The 20,150-nt window shown below is 46.0% G+C and overlaps 2 protein-coding genes across 3 annotated transcripts in view; one reads left to right on the top strand and one right to left on the bottom strand.

Moving 5' to 3' along the window:
* Positions 1-13,666, top strand: part of CARHSP1 (calcium regulated heat stable protein 1) — a 37,481-nt gene extending 23,815 nt beyond the window's left edge. Inside the window, exon 4 of one of the 2 annotated variants that reach the window (XM_030957954.1) lies at positions 11,184-13,665. In XM_030957954.1, coding sequence (XP_030813814.1) covers positions 11,184-11,346 — 163 coding nt within the window. In that variant the 3' untranslated portion in view covers positions 11,347-13,665. Of the gene's footprint in view, positions 1-11,183 lie in introns of both variants that reach the window. The other variant, XM_030957955.1, reaches the window with a different exon arrangement.
* Positions 13,373-20,146, bottom strand: PMM2 (phosphomannomutase 2). Its single transcript, XM_030957953.1, has 8 exons — positions 20,058-20,146; positions 19,751-19,862; positions 18,695-18,771; positions 18,026-18,117; positions 17,270-17,369; positions 16,732-16,807; positions 15,521-15,636; positions 13,373-14,496 (listed from the first exon to the last, which is right to left on the bottom strand). Exons 1-8 carry the CDS (start codon positions 20,121-20,123, stop codon positions 14,392-14,394), a joined length of 744 nt encoding a protein of 247 aa, XP_030813813.1. The 5' UTR covers positions 20,124-20,146; the 3' UTR covers positions 13,373-14,391.
* Positions 20,147-20,150: the final 4 nt, after the last annotated feature.

Raw genomic sequence — 20,150 nt, forward strand, 5'->3', positions numbered from 1 at the left:
ATGCAAATGCACTATTTCTCCTCATTTCCTGAATAACTTAAAAATAGCATTTCCTATGTCACAATTTAAAAAATTTAACTGTGAACATCTAGTCTGACCTATACAGTTACTGATCAGCAGGGGTTTAGTTACAACAGCCTTCTTGCAGAAACATGAATTTTCAGCCTTCTAATGAATTCCTTTTAAAGAACTGTCTATTTTCAGTCCTGTTTTTTTTTTCCTTGTACATTTTCTCTTCCAACTCGTTCAGTAAAATTTTCTTCAGTTATGTGAAATTATTCCTTTTAAAACCCCGGGGATGACTTTTTGATTGGGGTTGCTGTTTTGTTTGTACAAAATGTGAACTGCTCTTTCAGGTTCCTATCCTACTGCCCAACACATCTTTCTGTCTTGGACTTGATTGTGGGTGCACAAGGTGTTCCTGCCCTCAATTCCCCTCCACTCAGTAGCAACTCCAGAGATGTTTTTTTCTGTTTCCCTGTTTAAGACTCCCATATGTCTCCTATGCTGAGGTCCCAAGTGACATTACAAAAATAACTTTGTTTGCTGTGATTTTTGGTGCTCTGTGCTTGGCCCCTGTGACAGGAGTCCCCTCTGGTGGGCCGTGCTGTTGGTGTATTGATCCCATCTGCTCTCACACTGCTCTGACTGGGAGCCATCAATAAACTGCACTGGAGTAACCAGAGAGCTGTGCCCCCCTCCCCTGCCTGCCACCCACTCCCTCCCTCCTAAAGCACCACTAAATGAGCCAAAAGGTTGTAAAAGTTTATGGCCAGCCTCACTTGTGGAGGTGTTTTCAGTGTTTGTTTGGCTGGCACAGGAGGTTCTCTGCTCCTCCAGCCTTGCACCACCCTTGTGTGGGGAGGCTGGAGCAGGGCAGGGCTGAGAGGGGCACAGCTGCTCTGTGGCAGGGTGGGAGGCTCTGGGCCCTCAGACACAGCCCAGCCATGGGACCAGCCTGGCTCTCTCTGTTCTCAGCTGTGTCATTTCAGTCCATTTCACACCAGGAACAGGCTCCACATGCTGTGGTGTCCCTGCAGGACGAGGCTGCAGGGCACGTCCTGTGCCCCATCCACTCCTGTGGCATCTGTGCCTTTCTGGCAGAGGCTTTGCCCCACCATGGTTGGCAGTTCCAGTGCTGAGGGTCCTCTCCCTCCCTGGTGATCTCCTCCTGCCCCAAACAGGCTCTGAGCCCTTTGTGGGGTTTACCTGCCTTGGCTTTCACCATGGACCTCCGCTTCTCCTCCCATCTCACAGCAGGCAAACCATGCCCTTCTTCTGGCAGAAACTGTGTGTTCAAAGGCTCTTCTCCTTGCTCTTTCAGAAACATCTTAGTTCATATAGATTTTGTAGGACTGAAGTGTTTGTGGTTTTACAGCTTCTCTAGGTCAATTCTGCTCTCTTGAAGTCAACAGCATTTTCTATTATAGCAGGAATGGGCCACTGTTTGCAATGTTTCACATGTAGGTACTGTCTCAGAGCTTCAGTTCAAAAATAGCTGATGTTTCTGCCTCAACCTGTTAGTGAAAAGTGCTATTATTGAAGTGCTGAAGGTTTCAGCACATTGTGTTCTTTAATTACTCAGAGTATATTTGAGTTGCTGGAAACAGCTTTTAGTGCTGGAGGGTGATGGTGTCACTGTCTCAGTTCTGATGCAAGGCAACACTGGAAGGACAAATTAGTAATGCCTTTCATTTCAGTTTATTCACAGTGAATTTGACAGATTGCTCTTTATTAACTGGAATTGCTTTTTGTGGCAGCATTCTGTAATCAGGCCTGTGGCTCAGGGGACTCCAGTGACTCTGGTTTGCACAGAGTTTTCAGATCCTCCTCATGTTTATCAAGTGATTCTTTTCCATCTATTTATTCAGTTAAATCTGAATGTGAGAGAGGTGTTAGCCTGTACACTGTCTCAGTGTGATACAGGCATCTTCTCATGAAATGAAAGTGGATTGTTTCTCCCAAATTCCTCCCAAAAGCTGGGATTTCAGGAGCTTGGATAAAATGGTTATGCCAGTTTGGATTCACCAAGATAGACTGTTTCTCTGTGCTCATTACTAAGCTGTGATGATTAGTGAATGTTTTAAGCATAGGCACCAGCTGCCTGACATGCTGATTATCATGATTTTCAACATAAACTTTTAATTTGAGGAATTAAATTATTTTCTTCTCTAAGCTTTGAGGAGCTCTGAGGTTATACTTTAGTGAAAATGTCTTCCATAGGATGGGATGTCTGTTTCCTGTAAGTTTCTTTATTTTTTGTAAGATAATACAACACATGGGTTGGCAAGTTTCCTTTTTATAAGTGAGCATTAGCCCAGAAATAAAGTCAAATGTATGTGGCATTCAAAAGCTTCACTTGATGTCTGCAAAATTTTCTGTGTATCTGTTCAGGAATGTGGACATGTTTTATGAGTGGAAGTTGCACCAAAGCTGCTTTATTGAGTTGGACTTGTGAGATATGGGTAGAAACACGGGATCACAGAATTGTTAGGGTTGGAAGGAAGCTGTGGAGAATATCTAATCCAATGGCCCTGGCAAGGCAGGGTCAGCTAGAGCAGGTTACCCAGGAATGCATCCAGGTGGGTTTGGAATGTCCCCAGACAGGGAGAGTTCAGCCTCTCCCTGGGCAGATCCAGTCACCTTCGACATAAAGAATTTCTTCCTCATGATGAGGTGGAACTTGTGGTGTTTAGTTTATGGCCATTGCTCCTTGTCCTGTTGCTGGGCACCACTGGAAAGACTCTGGCAACTGCCTTTGAGATAATTCCATCTAATGAGATCCCCTCTCAGTCCTGTCTCCTCCAAACTGAACTGGCCCAGCTCCTGCAGTCTCTCCTCTCAGGGGATGCTGCAGACCCCTCACCATCTCTATGGCCTCTGCTGGGCCCTCTCTGGTGGCTCCTTGTCATTCTCCTGAGGGGCCCAGAGCTGGACACAGCCCTGAGCTGTGCCTCAGTGGGGCTGAGCAGAGGGCAGGGGACACAGCCCTGAGCTGTGCCTCAGTGGGGCTGAGCAGAGGGCAGGGGACACAGCCCTGAGCTGTGCCTCAGTGGGGCTGAGGGAGGGAAAGCTGTGTCAGTGGGGTGGCAGAGGGCAGGGGACACAGCCCTGCCCTGCTGGCCACGCTCCCCCAGGCTCCCCCTGGCCCTCCTGGCCCCCAGGGCACATCATGGTCAGCTTGCCACTCACCAGCACCCCCAGGTCCCTCTCTGCAGAGCTGCCATCCAGTGGGTCCGCCCAGCCTGTGCTGGGGCTTGGGGTTGTCCCTCCCCAGCTGCAGGACCTGCCCTGGCCTGTGCTGAACCTCAGCAGCTGCTCCCTGCCCGGTTCTGTCAGGGTCTGGCTGCATGGCAGCACAGGCTTTGGAAGGGGCTTTTTGTCTGCCTGGCTTTGATTCAGTGAGTGGCTCTGAAGGCTGCAGAGATGATTTGTTTTGGTGTTTGATAACACTTGTGTGGAGCCACTTCTCTTTTTTAACTGATTGGGTACAAGTGAGTCCTGCATCCTTGTGCTTGCTGCAGACAGCTCTCAACTTGGTATAAACAGTTGTGCTAGGGAAATGTCATGGCTCTTTGGTGTGATGAGGTTTTGTTTTTCTCAGATTCATACTTCACCCCTCTCTAGAACAAACACAAAGTGTGCTTGCTGTAGTGAATATAAACCCCTAGCTGGCTAGCATGGAGGCAGAGGAGTTGCTGAGATAGTAATTCAGATAACATCTCTGGAAAGCAGGAAGCAAAGGCAAATTCATTTGCCTGGAGTGAAATTTTTAAAAAGCCCATAATTACATTTTTAATAGCAACATGTACTGTCAGTGCTTCCATTTCCACCAGCCTGTCAGATGATCCGCTGTCACCAAACTGATGGTGGTGTTACAGCACCAGTGAGAGCTTTACCCTCCTGTGTGCCACCTCCTTGGCTCCTGTTCCCTCCCAGGAGTAGGCCAGCTCTCCCAGACACTCCCTGCTGTGGCTGTCAGCACACACGGTGTCTCTGGTGGTGTCCCTCTCCCTCTCTTGCTGTCCCACCTGTAGCTGTGGGATGTTCCCAGAGGGCAGACAGGACTCCCTGCAGTGCTGGCTGTTGATGTTTCAGGGGCTGCCTTGCACACAGGTTCACATCAGCTTCCCTTCCCACTGGGCTGCTGTGGGATGGGGGACATGGGGAGCCTGGGGGAGCAGATCAAGTGTTCTGCGTTAGAGCACTGCACCCGCTCTTCTGCTTCCAGAGCATTTGGGAGTGGGCACATGATGGAGATGGTTTGTGCTCCAGAATTTTGCATTTATCTGGGATTTGGCCTGAAGCCTGTGTACCTGCAAGGGCAAGGCAAGGAGGTGGCTCACCAGAGAGGAGTGATGGATGAATGACCACACTCTTGGTGTTTTAAAAGATTTTGTTTTGCAAAAGCAGCATATTTAATGAAAAGAAAAAAACATTCAGTGCTTGTGGGTTTTCTGCAGTTTGCCAGCACTTGGCTCTGAAGGGGAAAATGCTGCATTGCAGAGAGGCCTTCAGGCTGTCCTTCAGGCTGGGTTCCTGACCCGTGGGCAGGGATAGCTCTGGAGAACGGGTGCTGTGCTTCCCCCAGGGACACTGGCACACAGCACCCCAGGGACATCCTGAGCTTGCTGTGCTTCACTTCTCCATCGTGGTGTGATCTCAGGTTTGCCTCCAGTATCTGTAACTCAGCAGGGCTGAACACCTGAGGGCTCTGGCTGGGCTCCCAGGTGGGGATGGTCCCTTTCTGCTGGTGCATTCCAGCTGCTGGCTGTGCTGGAGATGTTCTGTCAGCTGCATCTTCCTGCAGGGAGAGCCCAGCTCTGTCCCTGCTGCACTGAGGAGCTGGCTCTGAGCTATTGCGTCCAAGGAGAGATCATCTTTTCATGGTCCTTCCTTTCCTCTGATTTCTTGCCAGATCACTGTTTGGTGCAAAGCATTAATGCCACATCTCCTGGCTTCTCTGTGGTGCTGTTCCTCTGCTGGAATGGAACAATATGGGTTGGAAATTAAAATTACCTGGTAATTCTAAATGATCTAGGGGCTAAATCTGAGCTGAGAGAACAAACTTCTCTGGCCTCTCTAGCTTTTCTGTGAACTACCAGCAAAACAGTTTTTGCTGACTGCAGCCAACTGCTCTGGGGGTGCTGGGAAGCCAAATCTCAGCTTTCTGATTGCCTTCAAAATCCTGGATGACTTCCATGCTTTGGACAGCACACATCCTTCCTGATGGACTCCCCTTCTGATGTTTGCTGCAGGGTGAAGTGTCTGAAACAGGTAAATTATCTGGGGCAGGAAGGAGAGGCAGCAGAATTCCAGATCTTTCTCAAGAGGGGTTTGGAAATGAATAGACCATGGATAATCTTTTTCCTAAGGGTTTTCCACCCCCCCAGCTGGCTCAGAAAACTCCCTTTGCAGTGGTGCATGCAGCAGAGTCAGGTTGCTGTGGTCATTATTGCAGTGAAGCCTCCCCAGAATCTGCCCCTCCATGATCCAAACTGTGTTGGGTGGGATTGTGGCAGGATCCAGGCTGGCTCTGTGCAGGAACAGGTATCTTTGTCTGTGACTGAGCCCACAGAGGCATCCCTGCAAAGCTCTCTCCTGTTCCTTCCTCACAGGGTGTCTGTGCTGCCTGGGCTTGAATTGGCTGCTGGAGGTAGATTTGGAGCCATAACTATCCCTGAATGGGGATTCAGACACCATGGCCAGTGGAGAGCTGGGCACCAGGATGTGCACCCACTGAACGGGGAGAGAACAGCAGCTCCTGGGAAGTTTCTCTGCAGCAGGTCAAGGACCAGGGGATCCTGGAGCAGGGACTTTGGATATTAACTGCTGGGATTCTTCAGTCTGAGCCTCTTTACACTTGTGTGTCCCAGTCCCTGGTGTGGCTGGTGGGGACAGGCAGCCCTGCAGCTCCCTGAGGCCACTGCTGGCTTTGTGCTGGCTGCTGGGGCCTTGGCTTGCACAGGGAGTGCATGGGAGGGCATTTGGGATTAGTAACTCACAGCGGTTCATTACTCTGTTGTATCTTGCTGTTAAAAACACCTCAGGTTTCTTGAGGCAAATGTCAAGGTGTTAAATGAACTTCAAGAAGCCCAGGAGGTAACAGAGCCCATGCAGGTGCTCCGTGGTGTCACCCATGGCAGGCTTGGTGACCAGCAAGGTCAGAATTCACTGAAACTCTTGTTCCAAAACGTTTCCACATGACTTTGGCTTTGTCTCAAGAGGTTTAACTAGAGTCCTGGAATATGAATAGCAGCTGTGGGGAGGAAGAACTAGAACATTCCTTATTTAGGTAATTTCCTAATAACCTCCCAGTTCCCTAAAAATAGTGCAAGATAAAATGCTCCACCATACCAGACTGGCTCTGAGCTGGGAAATGGGAGGTGCTGGATAATCTAAAACTCACTCTATTGTGTCTCTCTCTGACTCTAACATCAGGGAAGCATTTCCTATTTTTAGCTTGAATTTGAAGTTGTTGAAGTGTCTTAAGATTTCTGGCTCTGTAGATATTCATTATTTTGAATTGAAAGTGCACTCCAATACCTCAAATAGCAGTGGAAACCTCCACATTCCTTTAGATCAACATTTAATATATATGGAGGGTGAAAGTAAAAAATACAGATGTAAAATTATTTAATCAATATGCAACATCAAAAAAGTCCATGTTTAACTTCCTTTACCAAATTTTCCAGGTAACTTACATTGTTTACAGAATGTCTGTTGTAGGCTGAGTCTGTTCCAAGAACTCTGTTTACTCTCTCTGATCTTTTCCAGTTCATTTCCTGCCCAGTGCTGGAGCCTTGCTTCCTGCTGGAGGATCTTCCCCAGCTCTGGGCAGGGCTCTGCCTCCACTGCCACCTTGTCACCCTCTCAGGTGCCATCAGATTGTCCTTTCTGCCTGCCTCCACAAGTCTGGATGTGTTTTGTTTCTCCTTCCAAGCATCACACGTGGTGACAGCAGGGCTGGAGCGGGTCTGTGTCTGTCCCAGCAGCAGCTTTTGGTGGCAAACACTGCCCAGGGGACTCTGTTCACTCTCAGCTCTGTTCAGGCTGCAGACCTTTGTCCTCTTGCTTTTCCTGTGCCCTGGGGGCAACGAGCTAATGATCTCATGTTTGTTAGGCACCAAAAATAACTAGGGATCACAAACCTGTGGGAGAAAAAAGAATATCTGATCTGTGGGAGGAAAGTTTAAAGGCCAAAAGCAGAGAATGAAATTGGAGATGTTTGTGTGGCCACAGCCTTTATACACAGCTGTGCAAAGGACAGGCCTGGCCTTGGTGGGGCAGGGTCACCTCAGCAAGTGAGGAAAGACAGCAAAGTAGGGATCAGATGAAGCTGTTCTGGGGTTGAATGAGGTTTTATCACAAGCTCCAGTCACTTGTAGTGTCAGCTTGGATAAGCAGTGAAACCAAGAAAGGATCTGATGCTGTCAGCATAATGCTCAGCCCTGCAAGAAATGCTCTCAAGCAGAGAAAAGTGCCCCTGTCTGGGCTGGGTAATGCTCAGGGCTCTGCACATTCTGGGCATAATCTGATCCCCTCAGTAGAAGGAACACGAGTGTTTAACCTCATGATTCAGCATAAGAAATGTGGGTCAGCAAGTATTTTGGTTTTTTTTCTTTTTCCTTGGCAGACCAGGGGCTAACACAGGCAGTGCCCAAAGAGTCCCCTCCCAAGGCCTGAGGGACATGGTGGCTTCCAGTGACAGCTGAGTGTGTCCTGCAGGCTGGGCCTTTGCTTCTCCTCTCCCTGGCTGCACTGTGGGCTCTAGTAGCCGTGTTCTGTGTGTGTGTACTGATTCACTTGGTCTTACTTATTGGAAAAGCAGAATCACTTTGTTACCAGTGTACCTGCAACACACGTCTTACCAGAACCTGTCCAGGTACATAATCATATTTCCATTCAAATAAAACATACCCTAAAAAAACACAGCTCAAGCTGTACTTCTTCCTCACTTGATTTTGAATATTCAAGTGATTCCTCATTTACCTCCATTTTTCAGGACCTTAAAGCTTTTTTATATCGGTGCTTTGGGAGACTGTGAATACACTTTCCTTTTGCATTAACCATATTTACCTATTTTGCAGATTTCAAATGTTTATTTCACTAACCGTGGCGTATCCTGTTTTACAGGAGGTTCTAAAAAATATGTAAGGTTCCTGTTTGTTTAAAAAAAAAACGTTTCAGCCAGACCTGAGATCCCTTCCTGGGCAGGGCATCCGTTTGGGGAGTGGCTGTGCAGTGGTGACGAGTTCCTGCTCCCTCAGGGGCCTGGGGCTCTGCAGTGGTGGCTGGAGCACCGAGGGGAGATGCTGCCTCAGTTTTAGTGGTTTTAGCTTTATAGCAAGATTTTTTCTTTTTTTTTTTTTTTTTTTTTTGCCACAAAGGATCAAGGTTCCTTTGATCCTCCTCGAGATTCAAGAGGTTTAAGTAGGAAAGGTGATGTCATTTTTGTTATATACCATTTTTATTTTCACTTCTGGTTTGACTCTTTCAACTCTTTCCTGTGTCTTTTGTTGGGGCTTTTATGTCCCTCATCAGATCCCAGTACATCCTCGCTGCAAAACTGCTGTTTCAAGGTCAGGGTAACCTTCTGGGTCTTTGGCACTAGAACAGGTCAATTAGTTTCTGCTCCTGGAAGGACAGTAGGGGTTGGGTGTGCAATCCCTCCTCACCTGAAAGGACTAAACCTGTTGGAACTGGGGGAAATGGGGCATAGATGGAGGCAGTGACTGGAGAGGACAGCACAGCGAAGGTCAGATGTGAGAGCCTGTCCAGTGTGATACTGGGCCAGGCTGACAGGGTGGCCGGGAGACTCTGGAAGTAAATAAAGGTCAGCTGGATCAGCCTGTGTGGGTTGGAAAGGGCTGTCAGGTCTGATGAAGGAGGCTTTATCTTGATTTTTGCTGTAAATATTTCTTCTGCCTTCAATTTACTCCCATTTTCCCAGGCACTGCTAGGAAGGGTTGAGCTCAGGACATGCCCTCCTGGGTCTGGTTGCCACAGTCAGGGGCGGAAATAAAGTTTGAAGGACTTTATTCCCTCAAACATTTCAAACCCCAGGCCTTGGGAGTACCTTTAACTCCTCATAACAGGTTTTAGATTCATATTTAGATACAGGAGCATTTTCAATATCATGTTGATACAATCAGCTAGCAAACAATGACTTTTCTTTTGAATTTCCCATGGGAGAAGTCTTGATGTAGGGGTCATTTTCAGCTTCCCTTGTACATGCCTGGTTACCCTGTGCTGTCTGGGTTGGGCTGCTCTGGCTCACCACAGACTGAGCTGCACCTGCAGTGCAGGGCTCAGACAGGAGCCCTCAAAAGGGGAAGGGCTGGGAGAGGCAAAGCTGGAGAAGTTTTGCAGAGCTCTGAGGAGAAGCAAACTCTGATGTGAGGGTAGAACTCCCAGTAGGGGCCAGTGTATTTACCTCCTATCAGTCCTGCCAGCTTTTCCTGCAATAGAAAGTCCCTAAGATTAATGGGTCACAAAATGAGAGTGGATATAAAGGGCACTGCTAAAATCTGAGATCTCTGCTATTAACAAAACATGGGGTAAAATTCCTGGGTGGGGTGAGCATGATCCCAGTGTGCTCAGAGAAGGCAAATACCAAACCCAGTGGTGCACTACAAGCTCCTGACCTAGACCACTTTCTTTTCTTTCCTGGACCCAAATCTGGACTCCAGGGGTTAACAAACAAGTCACACCAATTAGGCATCCAGTAGAATTTGTTATTAGTGTTGATCTGTTCCCAAATACAGATACTGCTGAGAAACACTGAAAACCTTTACTGAGAAACGTCAGGGCAGGGGAAGCTGAGCATGTAGGTGTAGGTGCATTTAAAGAAAGGTGAAGTGGCATCTTCTGTACTGTCAGAGCCTCATGGCAAGGCAGGAGGGAGGAATCTCTGCCAGTGTTCAGTGGCACATGCTGGGAATTTTATTACAAAGCTCTGATCTCAAACACAGGGTGGAGGTGAGGAGGGCTGTTTGCAGCTCTCTGTGTCATCAGCACCTTGTTCTGAGAAGAAGGTGAAGCCCTTTGGGCATCTCCCAGTGATTCCAAACCCAGGCTCATGTGCAGTAGCAAATGCACAGTGCAGGTCTGGCAGCATGCCCTAGCATCACTCTGGGGGAGCTGAGGCCAGGAGGAGCCTCCTGGAAATGTCCCTGAGTGCTGGGTGGGTGTTTCTGCAGGCTCACACATCTGGATAGCAGAGCTCTCTTGTAGGGGGATAGAATATAAGAAAATAAAGATAGTGTAGAAAGTAATCTCACCCCTAAGGAGTTGCAGCTGGGCCAATTATCAAAGATTAGGAAGTGATTTAAACAGGCCACAGTTGTGAGCAATGAGAAGAAGAGTGCTAGAAAAGAGTGGGGTGGCTGGGTGAGAAGGGAACTGGGGTCAGTTGGCTGCTTTGTGAAGAAGAAAGAGTCAGTGCTCTGAGGAGCTGCCCACGAGAAGCACCAAGAAGGTATAGAACTTTTGTGATAAGGAGACAACAGTATGGAACCCCTGCAATAGGATGACAACACTCTCTTTTCTCACAGCAAGTAATTTTGAAATATTTGATACCATATCTTACTTGGGCTCCTTTGTTATTTTATACCACAAACTGTGTTATGGTGGAGTAATCTAGAGGGAAAATCTTGCCATTACATGGTACAGTTCTTTTTAAGAAAAAAATGAAACAAAACCCCAAACTGAAACTTCAAAAGCTTAAGTGAGAAGGGAGGAAAAACCAACCAAAAAGAGATCAATTTTCTTTAGTGTAAAAACCATATCCCTGAAGTAAGTGGCAGTCCTTGGCAGCCCTGCCCTCTAGTGCTGCTGCAAGTGAGGTGTTGGTGCACAGTTCTCAGTCCAAGCCTGGGCTCTCCTGAGTATTCGTTAAGGCAGATTGGAGTGGGGGTTTTTGTGGGTTTTTATGGGTTTTATTTTGTACTTCTTGTGATTGGTTGATTTTTTTAGGGTGATGGTGGTGTTTATAGTATTTTCATAGGATTTCACTGCGAGACAACCAAAATCAGCCTCAGACTTTGACAGATGACAGGCTCTATAAAATGCCTGAAGTACTTTGAGCATCTAAGCTAACAATTATGATAAAAGATTCAGTCAGCTGCAGAAGAGAACGAGTATTTCTGTGACTCCTGACTAACTGGAGCTTCCCTCCACAGCATTGAAGGCGAGTACGTTCCCGTGGCAGGCGACGAGGTCACCTACAAGATGTGCACCATCCCTCCCAAGAACGAGAAGCTGCAGGCAGTGGAGGTGGTGATCACCCACCTGGCCCCTGGCACCAAGCACGAGACGTGGTCAGGACACGTCATCAGCTCCTGAGGTGTCCCCTGGAGCGTGGCTGCTGCCAGGTGGGCTCTGCTCTGCAACTGGCTGCAGGACCTGGCTGAAGAATTCTGTGTGTGAGGAAATACTGCATTGTCAATAAAGCAGATGCAGGCCAAAATTACCATTTTTTACAGCTGGCCTGATTAAAAAAAAAAAAAGGCAATTCAAATGCTAATGAAAAAAAAAATCTAGCGTAATGTGTTTACAAGAAATGTATTTAAAGAGACCTAGTTTGTGTGCTTGGTGGAGGAGGGGAGCTTTGGGTTTTCTTTTGTCTTGTGAACTGATTCCAGCAAATGCCCAGGGGAAGGGGGGAGAGGTTTCAAGGAGAGCTCTTCTAGTGCAGGTGGTCCAGCCCAGCTGTGAACCCTGAGCTCCCTTGGGCTGCTTTTCAGGGCTGCAGTACCTTTATTGCTGATTTAGTGCCTGAATGCCCTGGCTGACAGACAGAGGTGTTCATTGCTGATTTGTTTTCCTCATGGAAGGAAGTTCACAAACAGAGCAGCTGCCACAGGGTGGAAAATCTCCATCAGGTGGTTGTGCTCCAGTGCCCATCAGGTGCACCCCTGCAAATGGTGTGGCTGCACAGGTGTGGAAATTGTGTTGTACTGGTAAAGCTGGGGTTGTTTGTGACTTTATTTAGGTGCCTTGATGGTTGATTAGCAACAGATTTTATAGGCCAGTATTAAAAAAAAAAATCCATCCCAAATTTAAATCTGCTCCAAGGTAAGTGGTAGAAAACCATAGAGTAGTGGATACTTTATAGCCTGTGAGGGTGTCTGAATTTTGACCAGGCTCAAGATTTGCCTTCCAGACTGCATGCAGCTGACTGGCATGGTGTGCCAGGGGCAGGCAGGACACCTGCACTGCTGCACAGCAGGTGTGTGCTGCCCACGTGTGTTAAACAAACACTGTGTGAGTTCTCAGCAGGCTCAGCTGTCTTGGTGAAGTAAATTCTGCATCTGTTTCCCTGGCAAACTCCCTTGGTAGGATGTGATAGGGCCACCCTTCCCCAGACTTTTGTGTAGTTGTAGTGCTACTAAATTGGTTTTGTTCCTATTTGCCTTCCACGTATTTTTTTTTTAATGAAGCATTTTTCTCTGTAATTTTCCTAACAGTGGATTTTTATTGACTTTGCAAATAAAAAGGTAAAAAAAAGGCAAACTCTTGTTAGTTGTATGAAACAGTGTAGCTTCAGTTGTGTATTTGGAGCTTCACCAAGAGGTGCTGGCTGTCAGGAGCTGTCCTGAGCCTTTCACAGCACCTGATCTGTTCCCAGCTGTGATGTGGGCTCAGGAACTGCTGTGCTGGCCTATTTTCCCTTAGCTGTGCCTGTGTTGCACCGTGGTGTAGTGGCGTTTGGTTTTGTTTTTTATGACCCATAAGCCTTGGTAGTGGTGAGTTTATCACTGTGCAGCTTGTTGGAATATCATCCCCTGCTTTCTTTACAATAAATGCAACCATTTCAGTGCTTCCATGTGTTTCCAGTCTGCTCCCTGGGTAGCTGGTGCTGAAGAGGATCAGCTTTAAAGAGGAAAATGCAGGTGCCTGCACAGGCACCCCTGTGTGGTGACTTCAGTTTCATTTAAGGAAATGTTTTCACAGCCACTGACTGCACTTACCAGAACAATTAGGGAATAACAAGGCCAGCACCTGTCAGTGGAGGCTCCCAGGCCAGAGCAGCCAGAAATGTTGTGTTTGGGGCTGAAAACAATCAAAGCAGCAGTTCTTAAACTGTTGTCCTTAAAGAGCATTCCTACACTAGGGATGGTCCTGGTCCCAAGTCAGCTCCCATTGAAACAGGAATTAGTTAGGGAAGAAATGTGCTGGGAGACCAAACAGTTTTGGTGCATGAGATGCACTGCACTCCCCCTCTGGCTTTGCAAGCCCTTTTGGGGATTTTAGGGTGGTACCAAGATTCTGTTCTCTGCTTTTTTACTGTGCAAGTATCCCATGAACCTAGAACTGAAAAAAATTCAAATTATTAATTTTTTGGTACAGACAGGCAGCATGCAACAGGTCTGCTTCAAGTATTTTATTTTCCATAATAACAAATCAAAACAGGATATTTTAATGATAAAATCAGATTTTATTCTCCTTTACTAAATCAAACCGTTTATACTCAAGATTACTTTCCTAATGGCAGATGAGAAAAGTAATATTAACAGTTACACAGAGTGTCAGGCATTGACTTGAATTTTAACAGAAACATAGTTGAGGTTATTTTTGTAGTATGAAAAATCTCACCTACCCTTAATGCCTTAAACAGGAATCTCAGAAAATTATCAGAAAGTGGCAGAAATGTATTCTGCTAATGTGCTGAAGTTATTTTAATTCATTTTTACAAATAATTTTTTAGATTTGGTCTGCACAGAGTGTAGGTAGCATGACCTGACTTGTGCCTTGGCACCACATCCATCCTGAGGAGGAAACTTTGGCACCAGCTGGTCCAGTATTCCCAGGGATGGCAGTCAGGGACTTCTGGTTCAGTGCCATCTTCCCATCCCCAGGAAGAAATAAAATTTCCCTTTTACTCATCTTCCAGTTTTAGACAAGAAACTGTCTTATAATTCATGTTAATTCATATAGCACAAGGTGAGTATTTAAAAAAATCAACTGCTTTTAAAAAGCTGTTTCAACATAAAAAACTAGGGACCTTGCAGGCCAATTTTAAGACCATGAATCAACTAGAGGCAGATTATGCCTCCCCTTTCCTCCCTTACCTGTAAACTTCCTTAACTAATTAATTACAATTATCTTAAAAACCAACCCAAAATATAACCCAACCCAAACCCCACAATCAAGCAAAAAGAAAACAATTTATGTGATTGGAAATTAAAAAGATGGTGCTAAATGAGCTCTGCTGTGTTCCCCCAGTCAGCAAGGGGTCTTCAAGTAAAACATTTCCCTTTAGTAATGGCTGACCTGCAAAGCACCTGCTAGTCATGACCAATTCCATAAAAACCATACAGAATGAAGACGATGTTTCAAGTTATTTTGCTGTTTTAACTGTCCTCAAAGTGTGAATTCTGAAGTCTTTTATTTAAAAAATAGCTCTTCACAGATTCTTCTTGTATCCTCTGGGGATGTGACACTGTGGCCTTCTGTTCTGGAGTCTGTGAAAATTTCATAGTCATTCCCTCCCTGGAAGCAGAAGATGATTTAATTTTATTTAACATAAAGCACAGTCACAAAAAGGGACACATGAAAGGAAACAGGGAAAAATGGACTTTTTCCAAGGGTCTGCAGTGATTAGGCTCAGTGAACAACAGCACCGCCCTGGATGAGCACAGATCCCCCAGATCCATCCATAGCTTCATTCCCAAGTTCCTGTTTGCCACACTGCTTCCACAGGTCAGCATCAGCTCTCAGTACTTCAACTCTCTGGAAATGCTGCACTGCCACTTAGAGGGTCTAAAATGAACTGTCTGTGAGCTCTGTGCCAGAGGGACAGGTGATTACTTTTGCAGCTGATGTCAGGGGAAAAAAACTTTAATTTCAAGCTTGTCTTTTTCTTATAAAACTTTATTTTTTAAAATTTATGAAGTCCTGTGTAATTTAAGAGTTTTGTAACTGTGAGTTCTTATCAAACCAAGCCTTTTCTTATAAAACTTAGCCTGACCCTGTCCTTTGGCCATATTCAGACAACTTTAATTTCAAGCAAGTCCTTGTGCTTGCCAGTGCCCTCACAAGCTCTTGTCAGGCCTCTGATCAGGTGTCTGATTTTTAAAAGCCTCTGAATTGCCCTGCAGAGCTCTGCTCCACGATGAGGGACAAGGGACTCTGCTCAGCTCCCCAGGGTCGGGACAGACAGAGTAGTGAGCAAAGGCACAGTGTTAAGTAAGACAGGAAATAAATATGTTTAATAAACACCAGCCAATAAAAATCAATCTGACCAAGCAGGACAATCAGTTTCACACAGTCATGTCACTTAGGTGTTTAACAGAATTACAGAAGTTCAATTTTAAAACAACCTCTGTTAAGGCAAGAACCCTGTGTTCAATTCAGGAAACAAGGGAAACTTCCCACCTGCAGCCAGGTAAACATGGACACGTTTATGCCCTGACTTCAGCTCTTGTCAGGATTAAGGTTATAAGGTTAGAACCTGCACTCCTTGAGGTTTAATTACAGCAGCTCTCAAATTAGTGTATCAAACTAATGTACTCACTGGCATGGTCTTGTCTCCAAAGAAATAAATAGTCTTGTATCCATCCTTGGCAACAATTCCTAAGCAGTACCTTTTATCCCAGCCATCTGGGAACACATCGATGCTGATCTGCCCTCCTAGGAGAGAGAGGAACCAAGACTTGTTACATTTTAACAATGTACTTCTGAAGGGAGAAGGGAAAAAAACCTAAACTGGGTAAGATTTTAGGCAGAGGGAGCTTTGCAGAAGACACAGAAATGTTGTGAGACTCTGGAGTTAAGTCCTGCAAGTACAGAAAGTGTTTTATAGGGTATCTGTTATTAGAGCTGTGATTCAGAGATTATTTATCTGTTCAACAAAGTCTGAGCATGTTCCCAAATACTCACTGCTATCCAAATGAAACTTTTAAAAGAATTACATTTAATCTCTTTACTTTTAGAAAGAAAGGACACATGAACACAGCCACTGATGTATGAACAGCCATAAAATAGTAGGCAAAAGACTTTCTAAGGCTTTCAGAGTAGGAAAGGGAAGAAATCAGCCCTTTCAGCAGCTGTTCCAATTCTGAGCCCTTGGCCTTCACCAATACCTAAGAGCATGATTCCCAGCTGAAGCAGGTGTCCAAAAGGTATTGACAACATAAAGGAGACAGTGAACTGCAGTTCACTTTTGCCTTAGTGCTTCAGCACTAATGCCAACCATACTTTGCAGTTCTGAAAAATAATAAAAGGCAGGAGTGTGGTAATAGATTAAGAGAGAGGATAAAAAAGAGAAATGCATACAAAATTAATTCCCCCTTATTATATATTTTTTTTCCTTAAGCTTGCACTTGCTTTTGGATTCTTTCCTTCCACACAATGTAGGTACAGCTGAAGAACCAAGGGCAACTGGAACAGCACTGAGGGAGTAGCTCTGATCAAAACAGTTTCACAGAAACAACTCTGACTAATCTGAAGCATCTAATATGCTCCAAAATGAGCAGAATCAGTCACACAACTGACTTTAAAGGACAATGAACTGATGACAAGAAATGAAGTTCTCTTTGTTGATGGATTTCAATTAAAATGTCCCAATAAAAGGCTGAGAGGAAAAAGAGGCTCAGTCTTGCCTGCAACCACCCCCAGAGAGACCTGTCACACAAATGAGATGGGATGTCACAGCCATAAGAGAGTATGACTTAAATGAAATTTAAATTAATTGATGTTTTAAATTACATTCTTTTAAAGTATTACCTATTGAAAATGTGAGGCCTTTGCCTGCAAATTCTCTTTGTAGATCAGCTACAAATTTCTCTCTTATATGCTCCTTCTGTTAAGGAAAAAAGAAAACAAAACCAAACAACAGTTACATGGTGTAACTGTGCTGATTTACCAAAGAAAAGATAACCCAAAACCACCTCTAAAAAAGAATGGTTTTATTGACTTGAACGGACTCAGGCTGGTTACACTATAGAGGATAACAAGAAAGCATGGTTTTACCTAGGACAGGGTTTTTTAGAAACCCCATGTACAGAAGCAGGATGTTCAGTACGCTGGATATTGGATTAAAAACATGAGCCAAACCCACCCTTCTGCAAGTAATCCTTGCTATTCCAACAAAAAGCCCATTGTCTATTGCCTGAGGTCTGAATGAGGAAATTAGTTAAACCACATGGAAAGGATTAAAATGAAAAAAAAAAATGCACAAACTATGAAAGTTTTTAAAAAATCATAACCTGGCCATAACTGCCTCCTCCAGGAGAGCTGGGTATTTTTCAAGGCTGTAACTCACTTTATCAAGTTCATAGAACTCAAGTCGTTCTTCCTGGCTGCAGTTTCTTCCAATGGGGGACACATTTAACATCCCATTTCTGAACTCAATGAAAGTGCCTCTGCAAGGGAATTGATCACAAGACAGAAAACACATGAGAAAACTGCTCAAAACACTAAATATCACAGTAAATTTCCGTTTAATTCTAAAGGCAGTGGGAGTCAGCTGTCTTGCTACATGCAGGTACCTCTGGCACCAGTAAGTCTTTAGGACTGAATATGGCAACCTCATCATCATCCTTACTCATGGCTTTTAAAAGCACCATTTGGTTTAACAAGTGTGACTGCAGCATCCCATCAATCCCAGAGCCTGACAGGCCAGGCTGTCAGTTTGGGGTGAAGCTGCAGAATTCCCAGCAATGTGGGCAGTGTCCTGCCCTGCCTCACTGGGCACATTTCAGTGTCTGCACAGCTGCACCTCACACAACACAGAGCTGCTCTGGCTGCACTTCTCATCTCTGAATTCTGAACATGGCAAGGGAACACTCCTACTTCAAATCTGAATCTCCTTCCCTCTGAAATCAAAGTGCTGATCAGAATTTCAATCCCTGTGCTCCAGCTGGGGACTTGTCTTTGTATGCATGGACAGAGCTCTGTTTCACACACACAGTGCTGCTCCCTAAATAGAAATTACTCATTTTTTTGCTGAGCACCCTGAGCTGAGCTTTATATCCCCCATGGAGAACACGGGCACACTGAGATGTCTGTGTGCACATACCTCTTCTTTGGCAGTTTGATCTTTGCAATGTAACTCAGGCAGTAGTTGATGACATCTTGAAGGATGTCCTCGCCCAGGTGGCCCTGAATGCTCTAACAAAACAAACACCATTCAACCAAGGGTCCAGAATTTGAGATTCTAAAGGCAAGTCACATGGAAAACACAGACATTGGGTAATCAGGCATGGTTAATACCATAGAGAAACAAACATGCCTTCAATCAGTAACATCAGCTGATGCTCACATGGTACTAACTAAAGGTTCTCTTTTTTCTTTTTGTTCACTTTATAACACCAAACTGTCCTTTAAAATGATTCCTAGTTGTACCTGCTTCAGAAGGAAACTGTGCCACAGAGAGCAGCCCCAAACAAAAAGCTGCATTTAATGTCTGCTATAGCCAAGCATGAAGAAATGGAGCTTGTTCCTGCAGTAAACTGGAACGACTGGTCAAGGCAGCAAATTCAGCCAGGATCTCTTTTAAATGTTTACTCTCCATTATTTATGTTAAACATTACATGCCAAATGAATGATCCATTAACAGAACTAACATATGAAAGCAGCAGCAACTTTGGTCTTTGAAAGGGTGATTACAAAGGACTACCCTGTACAAATAAATCAAAATCTTGTTTAAAAAAATTCATTTTCCCACTATTGGAAAGTTCACACTTACCTGCTTGCTCAGGAATTTCCCATCTTTGTATGCAACCAGGCCATTTTCTGAGAACACGTAGTCATATTTTTCAATCACTGCAAACAAGCAAAAAGACAGTAACTCATCATTTCCCCTCAATGCTTAATGCAGAATTGTCTTAAATGTTAAACAGCTTAAAATACAGGAAACATTAGCTCCTAACACATGAAAATTTCAGCAGCATAGCATCAAGCACAAGATTTAAGCTAGTGCCATTTCTCACTATGATTAACACACACCTCAAATCATGTGAAATCAGTTGTTTGACCTACATGTGGTTTTACTTAGAGGCATATAACTCTTTGCATTAAATGAAAAGGAATGACCAAACACCTGGTACATGGCCTGGCTTGAGAGCAAGTCAAATACTGCCCTTTTAGGTTTGTTTCCTCAGTGTCACTAATCTTCAGCAGATGTCTGGGAGCTGTGAGTCTCAGCACCACACAAGATGATATGGTTTACTGGAGAGCACTTGGAAGGCAAACAAACTCTGAGCTGTCTGGGCACTACAGGAGGCTGTCAGTGGCATCAATTAAGTAAAGACCATTAGGAATGAAGGAGTAAGGCAAGAATCCATAGTGAACCCCACAGTGAACAAAACCAGGTCCTCAGGGATGTGTTCGACAGCTGGGCAGCCCACACGTGTATGTCACATACAGGACTGCACTGTATGTGCACCGCAGTGTGACAAGTCCTGCCAAGGCTCTGCCACCAAGGCAGGATTTCACCATTAGCAACAACCTCTTAATTTGCTATCGAGATACCCGCACAGTGCAAACAGGCTGCGATTTCCTAATGCCGGGTGCAACACAGCACCCCGAGGAAGACAATTACAAGCAAGGGAAGAGGGGGATGGACGGGGCTCAACCTCCACGTGCCCTTGGCGGCTGCCCGGGCCCCGGAGCGCGGATTACCCCAGCGGGATCGCCCCAGTGGCATCGCCCCAGCGCGGATCGCCTCAGCGCGGATCGCCCCAGCGGGATCGCCTCAGTGGCATCGCCTCAGCGCGGATCGCCCCAGCGGGATCGCCCTTACCGTCCTCGCCCAGCTGCTCGCGGATCTTGGCCAGGTCCGAGCCGCCCACCACGCCCACCTTCACCTTCTGCCGCAGCCGCTGCACGAACGCCGCCATCTCCGCCGAGATTCTCTGGGGTCCAAAACAGAGCCGTCAGATTTGCCACAGGCCAGCGCCTCCATTCCGCAACAACCACCCGGCGCTGGTCCTTATGCAGCGTTAAATGAATTAAGTGTGCCCACGGAGCCCACGGCACACGGCACAGCCGGGCCCCGCGGTGCCATCCGCCCCGCTCCCCGCGGGCCCGCAGCCCCGTCCCGCACTCGCCTGGCGCGGTGCCGTGAGGGTGCCATCCACGTCGAACAGGCAGAGCGCTGAGGGCGGCGCCGCCATGGCTGCACCGCGGGGCCGCCCCTCCCG

Source organism: Camarhynchus parvulus, chromosome 14, assembly GCF_901933205.1.
Source record: "Camarhynchus parvulus chromosome 14, STF_HiC, whole genome shotgun sequence".
Classification (NCBI taxonomy): domain Eukaryota; kingdom Metazoa; phylum Chordata; class Aves; order Passeriformes; family Thraupidae; genus Camarhynchus; species Camarhynchus parvulus.

Excerpts from the sequence above, each read along its gene's own strand:
- PMM2 (XM_030957953.1), bottom strand. The coding sequence starts at position 20,123 with ATGGCGGCGCCGCCCTCAGCGCTCTGCCTGTTCGACGTGGATGGCACC. Across the intron at positions 18,772-19,750 it reads CGAGCAGCTGGGCGAGGACG|TGATTGAAAAATATGACTAC; the intron begins GTAAGGGCGATC and ends GCTTGTTTGCAG. Across the intron at positions 15,637-16,731 it reads AGGCCTCACATTTTCAATAG|GAGGGCAGATCAGCATCGAT; the intron begins GTAATACTTTAA and ends TCTCTCTCCTAG.